The sequence below is a fragment of the Amphiprion ocellaris genome, chromosome 6, assembly GCF_022539595.1.
Source record: "Amphiprion ocellaris isolate individual 3 ecotype Okinawa chromosome 6, ASM2253959v1, whole genome shotgun sequence".
Classification (NCBI taxonomy): domain Eukaryota; kingdom Metazoa; phylum Chordata; class Actinopteri; family Pomacentridae; genus Amphiprion; species Amphiprion ocellaris.
The window spans coordinates 23989211-24014124 of NC_072771.1; the positions used below are offsets into that span (position 1 = coordinate 23989211).

A 24914-nucleotide genomic window follows, 5' to 3' on the forward strand; every position below is an offset into this window, starting at 1 on the left:
GATTTTATGGATGGTGGTTACAGCTTCTAGTCGCTGTAAAAAGTCAGTCCATCCTGGCCGACTTCAACACCTCTTCATGACAACTAGTTCTGCCTCCGACCTCGTGGAAGCTCCAGAAACTCGGGAAAACCTGTCGAGACTCGAAGAACTCGTGGAGACTCGAACAACTCGTCGGGCGGGGGAAGGTGTGGTGGGTGGTGGGGGGAGGTGGGGGAGTAGAGGAGGGAGGCCGCCACCCACCACCCCGCCTACTCTCCGCCCTGACTCCACCCAGACTCCGCCTTGGCTCCGCCTATGTGGTCACTTAGGAAACTACGATGCCAAAGGGACGACGAAATTATTTCTTTTTATCTGATCTGTAGCTCAGTGAGTTAAGGATTTGCCTATGGAGCTGCAGGTCGCTGGTTCAAGACCAGACCCTTCTTAAGTTTTATCAAAATCCTGACAAAGACAAAGAAAGAAAAATGCCGGTGGTGGGTCTTGAACCTGCGACCCTCCGCTTGGTAGTCTGTCTTCTTATCCCCTGAGCTATTTGCTCAGATACTAATTCTTCTTTTTTTTGCGCATTTATCATCTATTTTTTGTCGTTTTCGAGTTTTTTTTTAACTTGAGTCTCGACTCGACCGTTTTTCTCAGGAGGTTGGACTTCAGCCTTTGTGCTGGAGGGTTGAACCCTCAGTTCCAAGACTTTCCAAAGCCTCCAGCCCTCCCGAGTCCTCAGGACCTGAGCTTTCACACAGTCTGAGGGCTGAAATTTTCTCAGTCCCACAGTAGTTCTCTGTTAGATTGAACTTTCAGACAGTCCAAGGACTGATATCCTGTAAGTTCCTGAGTAGTTCTCTGTTAGTTTGAACCTTCAGACAGTCTGAGGGCTGAAAACCTAAAACTTCTTGAGTAGTTCTCTGTTAGTTTGAACCTTCAGACAGTCTGAGGACTGAAAACCTAAAACTTCTTGAGTAGTTCTCTGTTAGTTTGAACCTTTAGACAGTCTGAGGACTGAAGTTTTAAAAGTTTCTCAGTACTTCTCCATTAGTTTGAACTTTCTGGTAAACAGAAGCCTTAAAACTTGTGACCATGAGTCTTGATTTCACATTTAGACCATCCATCTGAGTTCTTCTCAGACCTTCACCTGTGGGTTTTTTAGAAATCCTCAACAAACTTTGATTCTCTTCACTGAACAGTAAAGTTTGTGGAGATCAGAAGGTAACATTAGTTTGATTGATGCTTTCAACTACTAGTAGACTTTATCTGGAAAGCAGTTTTCTGAAATGAGTTGTTAGTAAATCTGTCCACAATCAAACCAAGAACAGAGAAAGAGGAAATGTTTAAAGAAACAACTTGATGTTTTCAGTTCAGACTAGAAAACACTTGAAGACCTTTATCTGTTTTTGCTCTTTTTTATCGTTTTATTGTCTCTTCTGTTTAATTTGATCTTCTAAAGTCTAACTGGTGTCTTTTCAAATGTTTTGTCTTTAGTTTGATTCTTCTTAAATGTTTAGTTTTGCTCTTTTCTCACCTTTTATTCTTTCCTAATGTCTGATTTGATTTCCAAATGTTTTGTCTTTTTAATGTTTAATTGTATTTTCAAATATTTTATCGGCTTGTTTGAAAATTTTCCTTTTCTTTCCCAATGTTTAATTTTTCGATTAAATCTTTAAGGTTTTTCTTTTTAAATGTTTTACCACCTTTAAATGTTTAATTTTATTTTTAAATGCTTCATTGTATTTTCTGTTTAATTCCTATTTAAAGTTTAAATGTTTAATATTCTTCTTGTTTAATTGTATTTTTTTAAATGTTTAATTATCTAAAATATTTCATCTTTAATGTTTAATATTTTGTTTAATAAATTTTGTTTAATTTCATAATTACATGTTTTGTATCTTCTGTTTAATTATCTAATTAAATGTTTTGTCTGTTTAATATCATTTAATTATATTTGATATTTAATTTTCTTTTTAAAAGTTTTATTGTATTAAATGTTTTTTTCCTTTGATTTAATTGCTATTTTTAATGTAGTTTGTCTTTATTTTTTTTTCTGTCAAGATTTTAATCTCAGCCTTAAAAATTAAACACTTAAATCACAATGAAAATACTTATGTTGTCATAATCATGAGTTAGTCAATTATTCAGTTTATCAGTTCAACTTTATTTGTTTAGCACCTTTCACACAGATGACAAAACTAAACAAGCAAAGACAAAAAACTATGCTAAAACTATGATTAAACCTCAAAAACATATTTTTAAAAAAGATTTAACATGGTAATAAAATATGTTGTGTCCAGGGGATGGAGGGAGTTTATTGAAGTCTTCTTGGGCTCACATGGGAAATCATTTAAAATATAAACTTGATATTCAGTCTAAGGAAACTGCAGAGCGACAGAAGAACCAACAATATCTCCTGTTGTCTCCTTTAATGAGTCGACTCTTCTTGTGATTTCAGACCAAAGAACTACAGACTCTTCACAACCTGCTCAAACTCTTGGTACAGGACCTCACCACACGGGTCAAGAAGGTTTCCATCTCATTTCTACTCTGAAGCTCACCTTCTCCTGCTCAAACTGCTGACAAATGTTTCTGCTGCTCTAAAGTCTGGTCTCCAGAACTTCCTAAAAACTCTCAAAGTCTCTTCTGCTGCAGGTTGCTTTGTAGAACTGTTGCAGAAAACCTCACTAAACCACATGGAGGGGCCTCAACATAGTCGTCCAAATGAAACCGTACAAAAACCAAACTAGCACAACCCAAACGCTAAAGTCTCCTGCAGCCTACCAGAGAACCTCTTTAAACAGAGAATCAGGACAAGATCTCTTACCTTCTGGACAACCAATGTTGGTTCACAAACAAGAATACAGAATGTGTCTGACCAAAAACCTCTAAAGACTCACTACAGCCAAGATAAAGACACAACTCAGCTGCACCAAATCCACTAATCACTGCACACATTAGCACCATGTGCTAACTGTGGCTAAAGAACCACATTTACCAAGACAACTATCCAGTACAAAGCCCTAAAACACACCAAGAAACACATTAAAGACGATTTTACTGCTGGAAGCTGCAAGCCAACGCCTAAAGAACAAATTAAAGCAACAGAGCCAAACCCGGTTCAGTGGTGAAGGAAGCAGAGGAAATGTTTGTCTGCAGCTAAAAGCAGGAAGACACTGAGCTGCTCAGGTGTTCCTGATAACACCTAGCAGCCACCTGGACAGCCAATAGGAACACAGCTTACTGGAAGTCCAGAGGGCTGGGTTAGTCAAGTAAATTTAGTTTAAAGTTGAGGCAGAAAGTTAACAAAGAAAGTTGAAAACCACCTTCTGATACCTGAAATCTCTGAGTTTTCACACAAAGAACGCCTGAACATGTCAAACTGGTTCCATAGTAGAACCATCATTGTAAAAACATCATAGTATGGTGTGTTGCTCAAAAAACATTACGACCCGGCTGTCTGGGGTCACCGAGGAGCAACACAAAAACAGGACAAACGCTGGTTTCCAGGGGGTTAGGCGGCTATTTATTTGAAAGAATACGTTTACAACAACACAACATGTGAGCAGAAAAATCACAAAGTCTGTCTTTAGTTCAACTGAAAATATTAGTTTTTGTCTTTTTTTTATTGACCAAACTTTTTAGGAAGTAGATGAAGAATAATTAAGGCTCTCATGTAGAAGTCCAACTTGTTTTGGATCCTTGTGGAGAGTTTAATCTTAGAGTTTGTAAAGCTGTTGAGTTTTTAGAGTCACATGGATTGTTTTGACATTTAATAACTGAGTCCTGAAATAAAATTACAGTTGTGGATTTCTGTCATTTAGTCTGGACTAAACAAATAACAGCAGCATAAATCTCAAACGTCATTATGAGGAGTCTGGATTGAGGTTTCTCACTTGATAATGATCAAAACATGAAATTTAGGTTGATTTAAAGGAATATTTCACCTTAAATCTTTGAATGTTGACCTAAAAGGTTGGTATCAGGAAGTATTCCATCTTCAAGGTCCTCACACATCCACCTTAAAGGAACATTCCACCAAAAATCCTTGGACATGCACCTAAAATGTTGGTTTAACGGAGTATTCCACCTTAAATGTAGACCTAAAGGATGGTTTGGAGTAATATTCTACTCTAAAATCTTCCAATGTAGACCTAAAAGGTTGATCTGATGGTATATTCTACTCAACATCCTGGAACATTTACCTAAAAGGTTGGTTTAATGGTATATTCCCAGAAGAACCCTTGAACATCGGGCTTAATGGTATATTCCACCCAAAATACTTGTACATATACCAAGAAGTCAGTGTAAAGGAAATGTAGACCTAAAAGGATTGTTTAAAGGAATATTTAAATGATTATTTTCATTATTTAATAATCTGTTATCAGTCAGAACCCTGGCAACCTTATTTTCATCAGTTTTTTAGTGGAAATCACAAATAAAGGATGCTCTTGGTTTTTACCAGCGTTACTGAGTCCAAAGCTGCTGTTTCAACACAGACACGTTCACTTACATCCACAAACTTCTCAGCACTCAAACACCCACAGACAGGAGGCCGGCTGGACCGAGGCTCGGCGGCGTCCTCAGACCCACGAGTCGGGGAGTCGCTGAACTTGTTGGTCCGGTTTGAAGGCCTCCGTGTGGTCCAGTAGAAGTCCACGTAGTCGGTGCTGGCTTTGAACCACAGCGACTGGCCACCATCAGGTGGACCGGCTCGTCCTCGTAGGACTCCTCCTGTAGCCTTGAGGGAACCACAGGAACATTCAGTAGCTGTTGGAGTTCTTCCTGTCAGGCTCGTAGTAGAACGGCTCTGAAGAATCTTGTACTTGTCTTATCTGGAACAATCTAACAGCCTAAACTGTTAACAGCGGTGTAAAGAAGCAAACACACAGGCATAGATTAGGACTCAAACTAGATTTATTTTAGAAAACAAATCAACTTAGAGGCATTTGTTCACGTGTGGCTGAATAAGAGGCCGTCCAATCAGATTTGAGGTCTTCACTCTGTAGGTTGTTTGTTTGGTGAGACTCTTGGACCTCCATCAGCTGACGTGGATGTTTGATGGTCTTCTTCTCTAGTGCCAGATGATTCATCCATGAATTCAGCAGCTACAGACTGAAATGAAGCTCATGCTGCCGTTATTGAATTCCTGTTCCAGATCAAATGTTCAGAGCTCACCTTGAATGCAGCCGTCTGCTGTCTGATAGTTTTTCTCATTGTAGTCTTCAATAAAGTCTTTTTCCTCATGTCAGGATGTGGTGAGACTCTTTCTCAGTCTCTGCAGACGTCCCTCATTGTGTATCTCCAGAGAAGAAACAGAAAAACTGATCACTACTTCAGCATCACAAACGCTCTCCAGCATTGAGTGTTTTAGGAATTAATTCATTGTGTTGTCAACTTTGAAGGAGCAGAAAATAATATTGTAGAGTCTCACTTAAATATATCCAAATGAGTTCAGTGTATTTACATTTTATAGAATATTTGATTTCTTAATCTCAATACTGTAGGGTCTGACCCTAAATATTATAATAATGATGTAAATTTAAATAATATTTTAGTGCAGAGTCATAAACGTTAATCAGCTAAACTTGCATAATATCACTGTACAATCTTAACCTGAACATTCATATTATTGAAGTAAATTTACATAAATCATGATATTCTAGAGTCTTAACTGTATTATTTCTAACATTAATCTTTTTGTATTGTGCTGATAAACAACAATAACCCGACTTTCAAATAATATTTGTTGTCTGTGATTGTGAGACTAAATTCCTCCACATTCTGGAACTGGACTGCATTTCCCAAAATGGAAACATGGACAGAATTTAACACTCATGTATCCATGGCAACGCTAACATTTCTGCTTCTTACCAAAGTTCACAACACAAGTAAAGATTTTAATGTAAAACTTCAGGGATGACTGCTAACCATAAGTATTCTGATCAATACTTCATGATCAGTATCAGGACAGATGTTACAATTCCAGCTGTTCCATTAGACTGCAGTTATTCAGAGAGAAATTAAAACATCACATTCCTCATAAAAACTAGATGGGACTTTTATTAAATAAAGTGTTGGTGAATAAACAGTGTAAAAAGTGCAAAGCAGCTCCATTAAATCAGGAGATGTGAGACTTCCACAGCATGGATCACCATCTGCTGTGTTGATTCATAGCTGAATGTCAGAATGAACTGAGATAGAAAAGCTGCTTTGAGCTGCAACATTACGGTCTGACAATCCAACACCATCACCATGTAGAGGCCAAAGATAACTTTTATTAATCTCGTGATGTCTGAATAAATTTGGTATTGAAATATTTATGCAAGTTTTTCTTTTCCTGATGTGTGTAAACATTATTTTGGCTGACTCTGTATAATGGGTTTCTGACAGGTCACCAGGCAACATCTTTTTATAATAATGACAAACATACCTGCATTCTACAGGAGTGATTTTCTTCATGTGCAGGTAAAGATGTGTGAGGAGCTTAGAGATGACAGGAGCAGGAGTCATCCTCACTAATTCACCTTCCACCTAGAAACAAAGACCACAAACAAACACACTGATATACTCTCAAACGTTCAACCTCACAGCCTCAAAATATCTGTTTAGGAAGTGTTGTTTCTAAATTCTGCTGAAAGCATTGACAGACATTCTCTTACAAGGTTGTGTAAAAAGCAGCCTGTCCTCTGTCCTACTGAAAAATCTTCCTGAACAAAGTTTCTACGTGTAAATCGGCTCAACTAAAACTAAAGCCTCAGTCAGAGATAACAGGTATCGCAAATTATAAAGAACTTTCTTTGTTAACTCAGACTTTCTGCTTCAACCTCACATAAAAAGGGGAGTTTATCTCGTCAGGTGACTGAAAATGAACGGCTTGTGCAGTTCTAGATCCATAAGTAGGATGTTTCAACTCATGTTTTACTACAAATACATGCAGTAATAAATAAATACAATGGCTGGTTGTTAGTTTATTCACTATTAATGTCATTTTATATACTGGATTGAACTTGAGCAGTGGAAGAGAGAAGGAATTTAATGAAATTATGGAGATTCAGAGAGGTAATATTGTGCAATGTTAAGGGCGGTTTAATTCAAACCAGCTGAATGTTAAACTTCAGTGCAGCTGAACGGGTTTCAGTTAACCTTAAAGTAAAATAACTATTTTAAAAGCTGAAATACACAGCAGAGAAATACAGGTTGAGAAGGTCATTCTAATAATGACGGACAGCTGTGGCAGCAACTAACACAGGTGTTCAGCGGTAAGTTAGCCACCTGTGCTAATTAGCCCGCTAGCTAACTTAGCCGCTTAGCTAGCTAACGCGTCCGGACCAACTGCTCAAACACGACAAAACACAACTCTTCACAAGTCGCTGACTTAACGTACAACAAAACAACGCTACTGGTTAGAAGTATTTATCTTCTTACCGTGTTTTACTCCAAAAACAATATCAACAGCAGCCAGAGATGCTACCAGACGTGCCGACCATAGATATACATAGAGTAGACACGCTAGCGCGCTGTTTTCTATATTATCTATGGTCTGACCAATCGCTGCTCTCTGGCTCCGCCCTCTGAGAATCTTGTTGTCGTTTGGCTCCACGCTTGCTGATGACCACTTCCGGTCTGAGAAAATGAAAAAACGGACCTTTTTTCGTTTCTGTCTCTTACTGATTTTACTTCCTTGTTATTCTAAATATAAAACGAAAATCAAAGCATTTTGTAAAAAAAAATGGTATATACTTTTTTGATCATGAAAAGGAAAAACGCCTTGTATTTCAATTTTAATTTTTGTATTTTAAAACGAAAATCAAATAACCACTCGTTATTTGTTTTTCAATACCCGTTTCAGAACGGAAAATCCAATTACCAGATCCGTACACGGACCCACCACACACACCTTTGACACACTTCCACACATTAGTTGAGGAGCCGCGAAAACCTGGTCGCGCCAAACTATTTTACATCTGGCACGAAGCTCTCCAGCAAACTACAGCGTCGGATGAAGAGTCCAGCCACTCGTCTGGCCCGGATTCTGCCACCAGCGCGGATGAAGCCGATCTTATGGAAGGAATTGATCATTCCAGTGACATGTAAGTCTGTATTCATGAGAAGTTGTTTGTTTTGAGTTGGAGAAAGTAAAGAAAGTATAATATACATGGAACGCCGCCGAAAGCATTCCGCGCAAAATACGCATCATTTTTACAAGTCATGTGCTGCGCACAGCTAACGTACCACGTAACTTTTGTGTGCAGCATTTACAATGTTGTGAAGGAGGAGGAGGAGGAAGAGGAGAGAATGGAGGTCTCCTGCTGTCCTGGTATCCCAGCGAGAGGTAGAGGGACAGACCGGCCTCCAGCCAGGAGACGCTGCAGCAGCCGCTCCACCAGCGAGCGCTCCGGGCCAGAGGCGCTCCCTACAGCTGGCTGGAAAACTGAGAAGGAACCTGACAGCTTACCTTCTCTGCCACATTTCCTGCCTGCCGAAAAGGAGGCCAGGTGTCCAGCCACCTCTGTCAGAATATGTGGACAGCCCTTCTCCATCAGACCTGTCCAAGTACTTGGACCAGGAGACCATCAAAATACTGTTTCTGATTCAACTCAGTGAAAACGATTTTCTTTTATTTTCAAATGCACTTTTTATGGTCTGACCATGGTTTTGTACATGAAATATGTGTGTTCATAAGTATCTGGCACACTTAGAAATTTGATTGCACTATTGTAAATAATTTGTTTTGATGTTGATGTTGTCTCTTTGCAAATTTTGCAGCTTTGTTTATTTTCGTTTTTTTTTTTACAGGTTACAAAATTGACCATATCTCAAAAAGCAAATTATGTACAGACTCCAAATAAATTTCCTGTGGTTCCAAAGGATATTGTGCAACTTTTTTACATTTACAAATTTGAGGGATACAGCTATGCAATTTCTGTATTTTTAAATATATGTGAAAAAAACAAAAACTATTTTCATTTTTTTAAGGTTTATTGCACTTTTAAGCAATTTTTTGTAGTAGTTAAGACATAAGTCAATACATATTAAAATTTGGGATATCAGGGTTATTTTGATGTAAAGCAAATAAAAATACTCCAAAAAATGGTACTACAGCATGTAAAAATGTAAAAATATGTCCTGGCAGACTTGCACAATGGTGGCTCTTAAAGGGTTAATCACAGTGTTTGAGTAAATTTACTTAATGTTTTACACCAATGGTAAAATGCTGCTTACAAACTGATTCATCTGTATTAATCTACTATGTAATAACATATCAGTTGCAAAGGGTGACTCTTCTGCAGAATGACACATTTCGGTTTTGAATCTTGATAATGCTTCTTTATTTTTACACAAGTAGCATGTAAATGCAGGATTTTGCCCTTTAATGGAGGTTTTTGTATCATTACTGTTAATTAAATTAAGTTTCTTAGTACTTCTTCCACCAATGATCATTCTCTGTCAGTACAGAAATGAGTGAATCAAGACACATCTGTAATAAATCCTAAGTACTGTTATGATCATGCATACAGAGGTATAAATAATCATGTTTCTAATGTCATATCCTGAACCAGATCAAAACAGTAAGTCAAAACTTGAATACCAATGTGCACACACACATAAAAAAAACTGATGTGTTATCAGTTCTTTTTTTAACCTGTGTGACTGGTAATATACTGTATGTTTAACTGTGACTATAGTGGAGTTTGGACTTTTTCCATCAGAGTGTGTCACAGATAAACAAATGAAGTCAGACTTTGACCTCAACTTGCAAAAATTCAGATGGAAGCACAACCCTCAGCTGATCCTCCAGAGCGATCCCAGGTATGGACAAAAATCTTGACTGCAAAATAAAAACCCTCCACCCGCACTACGTTTCATGTTGACTGTGTTTGAGGATTTGTGGATTACACACTGTGTTCTGCAGCCGGGTCAGGAGACAGTCAGGGCAGGTGATCTGCATTAAGACACTCAGATCATGTGAACCAATTGCAGCAGTTAACAAACAAAGTATATGTGATTGTGCACCACATGGTGAAGATATGGTGGACAATTAGTGAACCATGAGAAGGCTCTCTGAGATGTGTTCCAGTAACGCTGCACTGTGACTAATGCTATATAGCAGTATCAGCCATTCCTAGCAGCATGGCCGGGTTCACAGAGAGTTCATATCTCTAACGAAACACACGTTTGAGCTCAGAGGGTGAAAAAAAGTACTAATAACTAAAACTAGGACACCCAACGTTATTTTTGCTGCTTTCATGTGTACTGCCTGCTGCTTTGTTAAAGGCTTTTGCATATGTAAAGGATATGTACAATGTGTCACAAAAGTTTGTTCTCCCCACTGGACAACATGTTTGATTGTTTGTCACCAAAATGGGTTACACCTGGCCAGTCAGGTACTGTTTGATTGTTTATCTGGTCAAACTGTCAGGTCTCAGTAAATAAATTTCTTGCTTGACCAAAATGTATTACACTCACAAACAGAGTTTGGAAGTGTTGTTACTATGGCCAAGAGTAAGGGTGGAAAAGCTACTCTTTCAGAGTCTGAGATTTGTGCACGGGCCATTGCTCTTCGAAATGCAGGAAAAACTCATCAGCAAGTAGCTCAAACCCTTGGCAGAAGTATCTGCTGGGTGCAGAAGTGATGGCAAAGACTCGCCTCGCTCAGGACGTCCATTGGCCTAACTGCAAGAGCCAAAGACCTGATGAGAAAGGCCAGGGGTAAAAGACACCAGTTATGCTGGTGACTCAGTCAGAGGCTGAAAAATCTTGGGGGAGATGTTTCTAAGAGCACTGTCCATCATTATTTAACAGAAACACTGGGGCCGCAAGCTTACAAGAGGCAACATACCCCGTGACTCACCAAACTGAGAAAGGAGAAGAGACTGACTTTCAGAAAGAAGTCCATAACTCTGACTCAAAAAGACTGGGAGACCTGGATTTTCTCTGATGAATGCCCTCTCTACTTATTTCCGACACCTAACAGGCAAAACGACTGTGTCTATACAGATGATTGTAAAATGTACCATCTTCTGATCAAGTGAAATTCAGCGCCCATAGTATGGTTTGGGGGGCTATGTCCGCTTCAGGTCTCTTACAGCTGCACATTGTGCCTCAAGGTACCACTGTTGATGCACAATATTATACCAACAGCATTATAGAAAAAGTTCTACTTCCTGGCCATACCTGGAGGAAAAATCAGGGCCTTTGACTGAACAGAAAATGTTTAACAGACGTTCAGAAATGGTATTTGTGCTCGATGGTGGCCCTGCTCACACTGTCCATATCACTCAGCAATGGTGTTCTGAGGTTCTACCTGACTTTAAGCATGAGGAGGGATGGCCACCAAATGTCCCTGACCTCAACCCAATTGAGAACTGTTGGGGAATCCTGAACAGTCGCATCTTTACCAGTAAACCACCAACCACCGTGAAACAGCTTAACTCGAGGGCTGTGTGGGAGTTTGGGAAAGATGGAACCATCCGCACTCAAGAACCTCATACATTCCATGCCTGAAAGACTGAAAGCCGTGGTCAAAGTGAAAGGTAGAAATACTGGTTATAGAATCTTCTTGTTTTTTTTCTGCGGAGAACGAACTTTTGGGACACGGTGTACATCCTCATGACCCTTGCTGTTGTACAGAGTTAATGAATTCAGATATTAGTGATAATCACTAACAGAGTTTAGGACTTAGTCACGATGACTGGTCATCCACTTACACAAGAGTCTACACCTCACACTCTCCTCTGTCACTGTCTTTCCTCCATCAGGTCCTCGGAGTGGGAACATGAACACCTTTGTGACTCTGTCTTCAGGGCAGAGGATGCCCATGGTTGGACTTGGCACATGGAAGAGTGCTCCAGGACAGGTTGAGCTATGAACACTCACACAGGTTTTGTAAAATATTGTAAAATGCTAAAGATATGAACTGTGTGTGTCCATGCATCCTCAGGTGAAGCAGGCGGTGCTGACAGCTTTAGAGTGTGGATACAGACACATCGACTGTGCTGCTGCTTATGGCAATGAGCAGGAGGTTGGAGAGGCTCTGGCTCTGTGGGTCGGCCCTGGAAAGGTGAGAAGCTCCGATAGTGCTTCATTTGTACAATTTGTTTCTGGCCTTTCAATCAGCAGTCTCAACTCGAGGTACATTTAATCCGTTGGTTCAGTTTTCAACAATATCAATTTTTTTAAAAAACACTCAGGTTATTGACTTTGTTAACATGCATAGTGTTTTTTTTAATATTCAAGAAGAGGCATCATGAGTAAAATTAGCAGACAATGCCATACCTGAGCATTTCAAGGAAGTGTCAAAAAAAAACTTAATACGTAACAAACCTAAGAAACTAATCCTTCAGCATGCAGGAAGTGGTGAAAAGAGACAGACAAGGACTTCATAGACCCAAACATTCTAAAAATAACGACAGTGTAGAGTTACTTTACAGCAGGAATAGATTACTTTTATAAAAAACAGCATCTAAATGTGTAATTCTGATAGACAACATTGCATTTTCAGGAGTTTAATCAATTACATAATGGAACCTGACTAAATAATCTCAAGGTCCATGTACTTCTAAAGTTTGAAATTGTGCTTAAAGTGCTCAGAATAGTAAAAAGTTCAAAAAACTTTTATTTGAACGAACCTCATCTGCTGGACAAATATGATCTAAAGCTCCACGTCGCAATAAAATTATTTGCATTATTTGCAAATTTCTGTGTTGTTGCTCACTCTGGGTTGAGGATTAACATAAGGGTCAAGTTTAGTTACAGTCAATAGAGATGGAGGAAATAACCGTGACATGAAGTGAATCTGACTTTTAAACCTGACCATTCAGATTGTCCAAGTGTTTTTCTGTAATTCCCAACAGCCAGTGGTTTTTAAACCCATTATCCTCTCCACTCCAGATTCTGCCCCGTGAGGAGGTGTTTCTGACCTCCAAACTGTGGAACACCAAACACGACCCGGAGGATGTTGAAGAGGCGTGCAGGACCAGCCTGGCCCACCTGGGTCTCTCCTACCTGGACCTTTACCTCATGCACTGGCCAATGGCATTTCAGTGAGCAGCCACACATGATTTTATCTTCCCTCCAAGTGCAATTATTCAACCTTAAGATCGGTGTGAAGGTGAACTTCCATGTATCACTTTACCTGATGCAGCCATCTGTATGTGGGTGTTTCAGGAGGGGGAAGGAGGTGATGCCTCGGAGGGAAGATGGAAGTATTTGTTACTCTGACACACACTACAGAGACACTTGGAGGGCCATGGAGAGCCTGATAGATAAAGGTCTGGTCAAGGCTATAGGAATGTCCAACTTCAATGCCAGGCAGACTGATGATATCATCAGCATCGCTCGACACAAACCCGTAGTGAATCAGGTACAATTAATAACAGTGCAGCTTGTAAGCAAGAACTGAAATTGTATCCCAGAAACAGGCTCAAAACTGTGAGCTAACCTTGTCTCGTTGTGCCACAGGTGGAATGTCATCCTTATCTGTCTCAAGCAGATCTCCTGTCATACTGTCGGTCAGTAGAATGCATTTTTTTCTGCGATTGACACCATGAAAATAATGTCCCTATTGCATCAGTAACAGTGGTCGTGCATCTGTCCCAGCTCAGTGGCAGTTTGTGTGACAGCCTACAGTCCTCTGGGCAGTGGAGACAGACCCTGGGCTTCTCCTGATGAACCAAGCCTCCTGGAGGACCCTCGACTTGGAGCCATCACCCAGACATACCACAAAACGCCTGCCCAGGTTATACTCAGGTAGCATGAAAAACTTCAAAGTAATCCACAAAGCACAAGTCTGACCCACTTCCCAGCTTCATCCGCTCTCTTGTAATTCCGGATTACTTCTGCATAAGTGAAACTCCATCATATGACACCCGCAGGTGGCATATTCAGAGGGGTGTAGTGTGCATCCCGAAAAGCGTGACGCCCTCCAGGATCCAGCAGAATTTGAAAGTGTTTGATTTTTCCTTGTCACAAGAGGACATGAAGCTGATTGAATCCTTCAACCGCAGCCAGCGTTTCATCGTTCCATCAGTCGAGGTGAGTCACTGATCTTATGACACCTCACATTTCATAACCACTTCTCCCCCACAGACGGCCTGTTGAGCTCCTGTTTCTTATGTTTATATAGAACAGCCACATCAGTCCAACACATTAGCTGCTGCAGACTTCCTCTGGGGCAGACACATGGCTGAGACATCCGACTGTTGTAGATTTCATTGAATTTGATATGCACAGTAGTGACGCTGTTCATTAGAGGTGCACAGCGAGGGGTTTTGGGTCAGCTGGGTGCAGTTTTTCTCTGCTGGATAAATCATTAAAATGTAAATTGTCATGTCCCAACTATAGCGCTTGTATAACCAATTTGTTTTTCCTTCCACAGAGAGATGGCAAGAGAGTGTGGAGAGACGCAGGACATCCTCATTTCCCCTTCCATGATCCCTATTGAGTCTATAAAGTCAATATTTACTTTCTGATTGTTGACAAATACACTATTTTTTCCCCCTCTTTTTAAAAAGAAAAGGCCTGCAATAAATACCATTCAGGTCACTACATCTGTGAAATATTAGAAGAGGATGTACAGAGAACATAAAGAAAAAATGAAACACTATTTCACTGCGTTGATTTTTCTGTCACACCCAGAGTGACACTGTGTGGTCAGTAACAGAACTACCGCTCAACCTAGTGACAATACCTGTGATCACATGGTGCCGGCATGTTTCCAATCTTATAATATTGTATATACACACACCGATTATTTCCTCGATTGATTAGTTGTTTGTTGTATACAACTTTCAGAAAATAGTGAAAAGTGTCAGTGTTTCCCACAGAACAAGATGCTCAAATGTCTCATTTCAGCTCAAAGACATTCACGGTCATATGGGAAAATGAACCACGAAATATTCAAAATTGAGAAGCTGGAGTAATTTTTTTTCTCATCTTTAAAAAAAAAAAAGAAAAGAAAAAGGACAAGATTACACAAAACAATTATCAATTGTCAAAAAAAATGCAATCAACTTAAAACTTGACAACTAATCAAATTTCTCACTGAAAACAACTAATCAGCAAAGAATTAACTTTTAAAGACCTTTGCATTGTCTAAATTATATGTCAGTGTGGGCTGTCTACACGCTTTACTCTATAATTACCAGCTGTTTTCTGTCTCACTGGCAAGCAATCAAAGGAAGAATAAAAATAACTGTCCCACCCAAAGCAAAAATTGTAAATGGAAATTGGCTCTGACAACAGTCATGGGAACCCGAAAGTTGTGAAAATCATGAAAATGATCAGAAATTTTCTTTAAAGACATTCAAAATTCACTTAATGTTGTACATATCCTCTGCTAAGATTTTTGGATACAGATATGTACACTGATTAGATCAATAAATATGCTTAAAACAGACGCTGGTAATACTTCCGTTTCGTGAGATTTTATTTTCAACAACATAACCTTGACAAAGTTGTAATACATTATATGCTACTGTTCATTTAAAAAAAAGAGGAAGTCATTAGCAATATGTTTTTTTCTTTTCTTTCTGAGTCTAGCATAGAATCCCATCACTATAGCCATTCATGTTGGTTGTGATATACTGAGAATGAGGCCACTCAATAAACGCCACCCCCCCACCCCCCATCCCACCGGGAAAAAAAAACAAAATCTGCATCAGTCACTCACCTTCCATTTCCAACATCCCCTTACCCCCACCCACATCAAAGCCAGGGCAAACCAAGCGGCTACATGCTTTCTCCGAGGGAAATCATACAAAAAAAAGGAACACATGAAAGAAGCACAAAGTCCTAAAAATGTGGAATCTGGTGTGAATTTGTACAGGTGTGATCCCGGTACTGACCACTGTGGGGCAGTGTACATTTATCCATAAAGGTCATCGTCGTTGTCCTCATTGAACACTGGACCGCTGCCAGTTCCGCCTGAGCCATGGCTTGGACCACTGCCGCCTGTAGCACTGGAGGGAAACCTAAGACACACAGAACAAAGTTATTTATCCATTTTTATCCCAGGATATGAAAATGACTAATATTTCAGTCGATTTGTGTCTTTGAAGGCGAGTAAGCAAGTAATAATCTCTGGTCAGTTTCAGATACATCTAATCATTAGAACAAAAGCTGTTTGTATAGTTATAGCATTTCCCTATTGACTAATCTGCTCATGTTTAACTGCTCTGGTGTGACTGTCAATCAGAACAAGCCCTCATAAGCACAACTGTAGAAAGAGTGACACCTCACTTTCATGAGGTCATTCTTTAAAAGCTTAAAAACAAAGCTTTCACCACTAATCCCAATATAAAATGTCAGAAAGTGTACCTGAAGCTGCCAAAACCACGGCTCTGCTGCAGTGTCTGAGCAAACATCTCATATTTGCGAATGTCATTGTCACTGACAGAGCGACGAGCAAATCGCATTGCCTCTTCAAAGTGGTCCTTCCTAATCTCTGGCACGGGATCATCCTCCTCCACCTCCTACGAAGAAGAGAGCGTCAAAGTATGAGAGATCAGAAGCAGCAGCAGCTGTGCGGTAAAGCGCAAATGCTCATCCAGATGTGAAAAAGCGAATAAGGGGACAGAACAAGCACTGACCATAGCTGATGGGTTGGTCTGCCTCTCCCTCTCTCTGCGGATCTCGTTCTCGATGCTCTCTCTGATGGCCAGTTTACACGCCCGCTGGCAGATCTCTGTAAGATCAGCTCCAGAGAAGCCATTGGTCATCTTAGCCAGGAAGTCCAGGTCCACATCCTATCAAACAAAAGCAATGACAGGTTTAAAGCTCAATTCTGCACTGATGTAGTTTGTTATTCTTATAAGTTTTTTCCAAATCTAATACTTTTCTCATTCATGACACTCTACTGGAGATCTTTTTGGAAGCCTTTTTATTTATTTATTTATTTATTTATTTTTTAAATGGCAAAATAAGTATTTATCCAATACTTGAATAATGTAAGAGTTCCTGCAGTAGGTAAGAACAGAATGAATAGACATGCAATTTAAAATAAATGTCCTCAGTCTAACAGAACCCTTTCAAAAATAATAACAGTTCAGTTCTGCATACAAACCAGACACTGCGCAAGCAGTGGGTGTGTTGGTGGTATGAATAATGAATAGCAGCATTGTCACCTTGCTGATGGGACTCTTGCGGAGGTTAGCCTTCAGGATGCTGATCCTGCTCTTCTCGTCGGGCAGTGGGATGTAGATGAGCTGATCCAGACGGCCAGGTCTCAGGATGGCAGGGTCGATGATGTCTGGTCTGTTTGTGGCTCCAATGATGAAGACGTTCTTCTTGCTCGACATTCCGTCCATCTCAGTCAGGATCTGGTTGATGACACGGTCGGCAGCTCCACCACCGTCTCCCACGTTGCCGCCACGGGCCTTGGCTATGGAGTCCAGCTCGTCAAAGAAGAGAACACACGGGGCTGCTTGACGAGCCTGAAAACGCAACGCAAACAATGTAGAAGTCAGTCCTTAGAGTTAAATCACCAACTTAAAAGATTGTGACTGTCCTGTATATTAAACATACAATATTGAAAATTAATTCGCGCGCACACACGCACGCACGCACGCACGCACGCACGCACGCACGCACACACAGACAGACAGACAGAGACACAAGTTCTATGACAGACACTAACAGCACTCTCACCTTGTCAAAGATCTCTCTGACGTTGGCTTCAGATTCTCCAAACCACATTGTGAGCAGCTCCGGTCCTTTGATGGAGATGAAATTTGCCTGGCACTCGTTGGCAATGGCTTTGGCCAGCAGAGTCTTACCACAACCAGGGGGGCCGTAGAAGAGCACACCCTTGGATGGGGTCATGCCAAACTTGAGGAACTTGTCTGGGTGCTCCACTGGGTACTGAACAAATGAGAGAGAAAAAAATACATAGTAAGATTCTAAGTTTACAGGTTGTCACGTATCAGTTTCTGACATGATCTCACTCCTGCAAGAGACTCATACCTGCACCAACTCCTGCAGCTCCCTCTTGACATCATCCAAACCTCCAATATCCTCCCAGGTGATGTTGGGAACCTCAACAACGGTCTCTCTCAGTGCTGATGGGTTGCTCTGGCTCAGAGCCCACTGCAATACAGCGTTGATCGTGTTAGTATTGAGTCCGACGGCTATTGGTGGCTATGTGACACCATCTTACGGTCACCCCATGTCAAAGATCACATTACAAGTCTTACCTTGAAGTCATCCATGGTGACAGCAAGAGAGTTCATGACTTCAGCATCAATGGTCTCATCCTCAAGGTCGATCAGGTCCATCTTCTTCCTAATGGCCTGCAGGGCAGCCTCAGAGCAGAGAGCAGCCAGATCTGCACCAACATGCCCATGGGTCTCATTGGCTACCTACAAAAAAAAAATCAATACATCATAAAAAAGGTAGCCATGAAATGCAGCTAGCTATATATGACAGGGAGTTACATCTGTGTATTTATGAGTTCAGCTGTTTCGTAACGGATGATGACTGTCAGAGAATGGTCAGTGTTGAACTTCAACACATCATATGTCAAGCTCTCTGGCCAAGGGTGATCACAGTGGTTAAGGTCAGTAATGTGAACAGAACATTGTATTTGATAGCCTACCAGTCATGTTGCATCAAAAAGATATCCGCTGTCAGATTCCTTATGAAAACAGAATAATTAGCAGTTTGCAGTGCTGTTCCATTTTTGAGTGATGGGTAATAAAACCCACATGACTCTACCTCTCCTTAAGTGACACAATGTGTTGTATGGTGTCACTTAACAGCCAAGAAATTATGTATACAAACCTGTTCTAGGTCAACATCGTCAGCCAGTTTCATGTTCTTTGTGTGAATCTGGAGAATCTCCAACCTGCCAGTGGCATCTGGGATGCCAATGTCCACTTCCCTGTCAAAACGCCCTGGAGATGGTAGGAGTTAAAAAAAGACGTTACTTACCACAAAACACACAATGAGCACTAAAGACGCACCTCAAGATGATTCGAAACCCCCATCTACAGGAATTTAGTGTCTTTCCTAATGGAGTGGCAGCAGAAGTAACACTTAAGACCTAAGATGTGGCTGATTGCATTTAACTACACATCAGTATTTGTTGATGAAGCAAGAACAATTTCCAGCCCCTTATCAAAGCTGTAACGTTCCATCACATCCTTTAAAAACTGTGAAACTGCTGAACTGTGAGATACTGACCCACTAGTGAAGTGCAGAGCCCACAGAATTAATACCAGCCAGCAGTTTTAAGTCAGAATTATGACAGCCTGTCCTAGGGATTCAAAGAAAGAGATCCCTTTATGTTATATAAAATATCACACTATAATTTTGAGTCTATTGTAATCACCAAGAGTATCTTAGGTGCACAATGCCCAATAAGTAATCCTGGTGGTTGAAAACTATATTTGAATTTGCTAAACGATGAGCTGCAAACTTTTTTGCTAGAATAATCCCACACTGCCTGTGTGTACATTATGTAAAACATTATAGGCCATTAGAAAGATATTCGTAGAAATTCGGCTACATTTAATTGCTGGCAGTTCTGCATTAAAACATATCTACACTATCTTACTAGTCCTAAGTGCAGTATTTTAAAAAAAAAAGGGAAAAATGAAAAAACGGATGCACACCACTAGTAGGAGACACACATAACCAATGCCAAAACAAAAATGTAACAAGAGTTATGAAAACTACTTAGTTGTATCTAATGTGTTTTACTGGCATAACATTTTACTAAAAATATCCACGTCGTTGTGGATGTGATGCTTTTTTGAGTTGTCAAGAACTTAAATAACTCAAATACAAGGTTTAACAAGATAATTTACCAAATCTCCTGAGAGCTGGATCAATGCTGTTGGGTCTGTTGGTGGCAGCCATGACAATGACATGTGCTCTCTGTTTCAGGCCATCCATAAGAGTCAGCAGCTGAGAAACAATGCGCCTCTCCACCTCTCCATGAGTCTGTACAACACAAAAGACACTGTCTGTGTAGATTATCAGTCATCCAGGTCATGGTAATCATAGGACCTTCAGCAGATATCAACTTGATTTATCCTGTAGGTTCTTAATGATGTTTCACCTTCACTGAAGAGGCTTCTTCAGTTCTAAATGATTACTGGTGAGTTATGGAATTTCTAGTCACTCCAGCTCACATGGCTAATGGCCCATTAATGTCCCGGGACTCACATGATTCAAGGTGAGAATTGTTGTTAAACCAGGAGGTCCACCAACAATGACAGCAATCATGGTGATATAGCTGCCAGTTTACACAGTCTGGGGAGAGACCTAACCACTGCCTTATAGGTGCTTGATAAGTAGTGTCACAGACCCACTCCTCCACTTATCAAGCACCTACAACACAGTAATCAGGCTTCTCACCAGAAAGTTTTGCCACTGTTAACATCTTGGGTCACTCCTAACATGGCAGATTCACCTTCCTTGTTGTATAAACTGCCAGCTTCACCTCCAGGATTGCTGTCATTGTTGGACCTTCTTGTTTCACAACAATTCCCACCTTGAGGCATGTGAGGCCTGGTCATTAATGGGCCATTTGCGATGTGAGCTGGAGTGACTACAAATTCTGTCACTCCCCATCAATCAGTGAGAACTGAAGAAGCTACTTGGATGAGAGGTGAGACATCTTCAAGAACCTACAAGAGAAGCCCAGTGGATTTCTGCTAAAGCTCCTCTGACAAAAGATTTTGACACAATTCACATTCTAAATATCCTCTAGACATAAATCTCTTGATGAAGCTTGTGAAGCTCCCATTAGGTATATTGTAAGTCAGAGAGAAGGACTATTTGTGCACAGTTAACTTAAAATAAACAGACACTCCATTGTTATCAAACTTTCCATTCAGTTTCCATCTCTTTCCACTCACCTTCTCTCTCTTTGGAGCAATTGCATCAAGTTCATCGATAAAGATGATGGCAGGAGCATTCTTCTCGGCTTCCTCGAAGGCCTTTCTCAGGTTACTCTCACTCTCTCCAGCCAGCTTACTCATGATCTCAGGGCCTAAAACGAAGAGGCAAATCTTTTCATTTCAGGGGTAATCTTCCTCCAAGCAAAAAACTGATGAGGTTCTGATAAATACCATTATAACCAATCAAACCGCAACTACAATGTAAACGATCAGGGACAAAGTATCATCAAACAACCACAACAATGAATAAGGGCATATAAACAACAAATATAGATGAGGGTTCATACCATTAATCAAGAAGAAGAACGCCCCTGTTTCATTGGCCACAGCCCTGGCAATCAAAGTTTTTCCAGTTCCAGGTGGTCCATATAGCAGAATTCCACGTGGAGGCTGAAAAGGGAGAAAACAATTTCAAGGTCAGTGTTTTTTGTGAAAAAGGGAAAACATTTGTACATTAATAATGACAGGCTGAATATGTCTAAACTTTAAGCTGCCTTAATGACACAACTCTGCAAACTGAAAGTCAAACAAACCCAAAAGCATTGTAGACTTGTTTATTTCCTCCTTTACTCTGGTTAAATATTCACAATGCACTGTATAACAAACAATAAATATGCTATTTTACACAGTAATATCTATTCATATTGGCTACTGGTTATTCCTACATAACTATGATAAAAGCACAAACCTTGTAAAATTTAAGGGAATGTGCATTTTAGGCTGTAGATGTTCTACACTACTGTTTAATGAGATCTTTAATTTCATTTCACCATTCACTTTAAAATTCCACAAAGAAGGTTAAATCTGTTTGCTTATGTCTTATTCTTCCATGCAGATTAAAAAGGTACTTCACCTTGACTCCTATTGCCTTGAACAGTGCGGGGTGTCTGAGAGGCAGCTCCACCATCTCTTTGATCTGAGCCAACTGCTTCCTTACTCCTCCAATGTCATCATAACCCACTTCGTTCAGGGACTCTTCCTCATCCTGCATGTTCAAATACAAGATGTTCAAATTTCCATGCAGTTTATTTTTGGTAAATGTTAACCCATTTACCACGAGTGTAGTTGCTATTTACCTCTCTCCTGATTGGCTCTCCCTCACAGTGAATGACTGTGTCAGGAGCAACAATACAGTAGGGGGAGGGATCAGTCTCGACCACCTTGAACTCCACAGCACGCATACCTCCTCTGACCAGGAAAATATCACCTTCACAAGGTAAAAGAAAACTATTTACTATTCCAACAGAGCTGTACATTTACTCTTACTCAACCATATAAATAGGCATGCAACATAAATTCTTTGTCATCAGATGGATAGATGGAAGCTGGTACTCACCTTTGCGGATTGGCCTGTAAGCCTCCAAGAAATATGGCTTCAGGTACACCTCAAACAGGTTCCCAGTAATTCCTTCTACTGTGTCATCTATTGGGAGGACATGAATCCTCTTTCCATATTTGACATCAGGACATGGCTGGATGCTAAGGGAGAGAATACATTTAAATCTATGTTGGTTTTTTTTTAAATGGTCATGAGAAAAAAAAAAAAGTCTGACAAGCATGTGCTTCTTCCTACCTGATGACATCTCCGAGACGGACCCTCAGATTGTTGCGGACCACCCTGTTCATGCGAACCTTTTCATCAGAACAGGTGTCATCAGACAGCACGATGCAAACAGTCTCCCGCCTTTTCTTGCCCTTCATCAGCACTGTGTCTCCACGGAAGAGCTGCAGCTCGTCCATCTTGGTCTAAAGACACATTAAAAGTTATTTTGTGAATCACAGTGTCTACGTATCATAACAATTTACATCTTTTTTGTGAATGCACACCTGAGAGAGTGAGACCACACTGTTGTCTTCATTGATGGATTCATCAACAATCAGTCTGTTGGGTCTGTTCTTTTGTTTCAGAATGGCTGTTGCTAGATCATCATTTTTGGATCTATGATGAGAAGAAAGTAAGACAAGGTCAAACAAATACTTACTATTGTGCAACTCAAAAGATCTCATGCAGTGCCTACAATAACTATGAACAAAATAAAAAGTAAATGTTCAACAGAATAAAAACAATGAACAGGAAACCTAGTACACCACAATCTACAAAAAATGACTGCTGGGTTTCCTAACTTCATTAAATCTACCTATTACAAATCTAGACCCGAAGGTGCTCTGAGACACTTTTCAGTACTTCTCCTGAGAACTACTTTTCATCCCTTTGTTCTCCTTTGCAAGGTGGATTTCTGTACTCAAAGGGTCATTGGGGTTAACTGCTTAACCGTGTCATTCACAGCAGACCTTGAGAAGGATAATGAAATCCATGATACATAGTCTGAACATAGTATATTAAGAGAGATTGGGTATCCTTGGTACTCGGACATGAGGACTTGCATTACTGAGTGTTAATACCTTGTATTGCTATTGAAAACGATCGGTGTGTTTTGTTTAGCCGAGCGAAAGATCAATCTATTGTGTGGTCCTTGTACTTTTGTAAATACCAAGGTATTAGTGTCACAAACTTATGAGGCGGTGAATACAACTATTAAGTATTTCTGCCTCTGCCTAATTAAGAATATTTATATTCATATTAACAACAACAGTTACGACATTAAGTGTGGATGTCTGTAACGTTGTAAACAGGTCGTTAACACAACCCTCGCTTACAATTGCTGAACGGCATAAACTGATAGTCGGCCATTCAAAATACGTTAAATAAAGCAACATATGAAGTCAAACTGCGACCTGTTTCTAAAAAACTCTTGGATCGTTTATGTAGTTTCTCTTTCATGTTGTTAGCATGCTAATGGTAGCCTCAAAGCTAGCCGACTGGCGAGTAAGCGAGCCCAGATGACACAGCAAAAGAATTAGAAAAAAAACTTTGTTAGCTAGCTAGGTTATCCTTTAAAAGACTTACGCTACATATGTAGCGTGACTGTTCACATGTCAGCTGCTAATATAACACTGGCGTTCATAGATTTGATATTCCTCGGCTGTTAAGCTAACAGCGAAATAGAATCCAAGTAAATTCTCGATCATTTAGAATGAGCAGCCAACCCTATTAGCATGCTAGCTTTGATACACTGTGTAGAAAGGCAGCTCGCCATGACGTTAGCCGTCTGGATAGCTAACGTTCTCTTTCGTAAAACCGTTGGCCTATTACCCAAGTATGTGGTATTCACTCAGCAGAATTGTATGTGCTACATTTACAATGTGACGACAAGTGCAAAGACAGGCTAATAACCGATGGATAGGCCAATATCTGTCGGTGTGACGGTGGACGGCCTTGACACCATTGCTATGCTAACGTTAGCATTCAAACACGACAGCGATGACTGCGCTTTGTCGAGTCGCTGTCACACAGTTGGCTAATTCAGCACCGTCAACTGACCAACAACAACTGTGGATAATTCAGATAACACACCACAGCTAGCACAGCTGTAATATTAGGTTATCCAATCAACGGACAAAAGTGCGGAGGCTGAAGTAACTGACCCCATTAGCTCTACTGCTAGCAAACTCGGTAATGTATTAGCATTCGAGCTAACTTTGATAAACTAACGTATTCTGAACTAGCGTTAGACATTTAAAGGGTATTTGCCGATGGCCATTGTTCCGAAAATCGCATTTTAATGAGAAGGAAACATATTTGTACTTACTCCCCTCCCGAAGCCATGGTCGTCCACCTGGATTACAATTAATAAATAAAGAAATTCTAGCTAAATGTTTAAGAGGCTTAACCGGTCCTCGTTACTCAACGTTCTCTGTGATTTCACACGAAAGAGCAGCAGTTTCCGTGCTCTTTACAGTTATACCGTGAGCTGGATGCATCCTCCATTCTGATTGGCTGCTGGCTGTCCGTCAAACTCGATGACCAATCAAAAAACCCGAAGTCTGTTGTCACGGTGGTCTTTGTGGAACTGGAGCCAGTTATGAAGCAGCGGGATGGTCCCATTTGCATCAACTTTTCTCTTATTGGCCTCTTACCAAAGCCCGATCACCCAGTAATCGTCCACCGCGTTGATATTGAAGAAA

The 24914-nt window shown here is 40.4% G+C and overlaps 2 protein-coding genes across 2 annotated transcripts; one reads left to right on the forward strand and one right to left on the reverse strand.

Annotated features, from left to right (window-relative positions):
- Positions 1-9734: 9734 nt before the first annotated feature.
- On the forward strand, positions 9735-14590 carry akr1a1a (aldo-keto reductase family 1, member A1a (aldehyde reductase)). The gene is made up of 9 exons (XM_023294171.3): positions 9735-9795; positions 11745-11842; positions 11927-12046; positions 12877-13028; positions 13153-13348; positions 13447-13496; positions 13585-13734; positions 13860-14019; positions 14363-14590. Exons 2-9 carry the CDS (start codon positions 11762-11764, stop codon positions 14426-14428), a joined length of 975 nt encoding a protein of 324 aa, XP_023149939.2. The 5' UTR covers positions 9735-9795; positions 11745-11761; the 3' UTR covers positions 14429-14590.
- An 804-nt stretch (positions 14591-15394) lies between these two features.
- On the reverse strand, positions 15395-24696 carry vcp (valosin containing protein). Its single transcript, XM_023294173.3, has 17 exons — positions 24539-24696; positions 22716-22827; positions 22462-22634; positions 22225-22367; positions 21965-22095; positions 21742-21873; positions 21176-21278; positions 20847-20980; positions 19791-19926; positions 18763-18875; positions 18177-18341; positions 17947-18069; positions 17632-17844; positions 17109-17417; positions 16575-16730; positions 16303-16457; positions 15395-15956 (listed from the first exon to the last, which is right to left on the reverse strand). The coding sequence occupies exons 1-17, from the start codon at positions 24553-24555 to the stop codon at positions 15851-15853; spliced, it is 2421 nt and encodes an 806-aa protein (XP_023149941.1). The 5' UTR covers positions 24556-24696; the 3' UTR covers positions 15395-15850.
- Positions 24697-24914: the final 218 nt, after the last annotated feature.

Coding starts and splice junctions, on each gene's coding strand:
- akr1a1a (XM_023294171.3), top strand. CDS start 11,762: ATGAACACCTTTGTGACTCTGTCTTCAGGGCAGAGGATGCCCATGGTT. Junction 11,843..11,926: donor GGAAGAGTGCTCCAGGACAG/GTTGAGCTATGA, acceptor ATGCATCCTCAG/GTGAAGCAGGCGGTGCTGAC. Junction 12,047..12,876: donor TGTGGGTCGGCCCTGGAAAG/GTGAGAAGCTCC, acceptor TCTCCACTCCAG/ATTCTGCCCCGTGAGGAGGT.
- vcp (XM_023294173.3), bottom strand. Junction 19,927..20,846: donor TTGCTCCAAAGAGAGAGAAG/GTGAGTGGAAAG, acceptor TGTGTTGTACAG/ACTCATGGAGAGGTGGAGAG. Junction 18,070..18,176: donor TCACCATGGATGACTTCAAG/GTAAGACTTGTA, acceptor GCTGTATTGCAG/TGGGCTCTGAGCCAGAGCAA.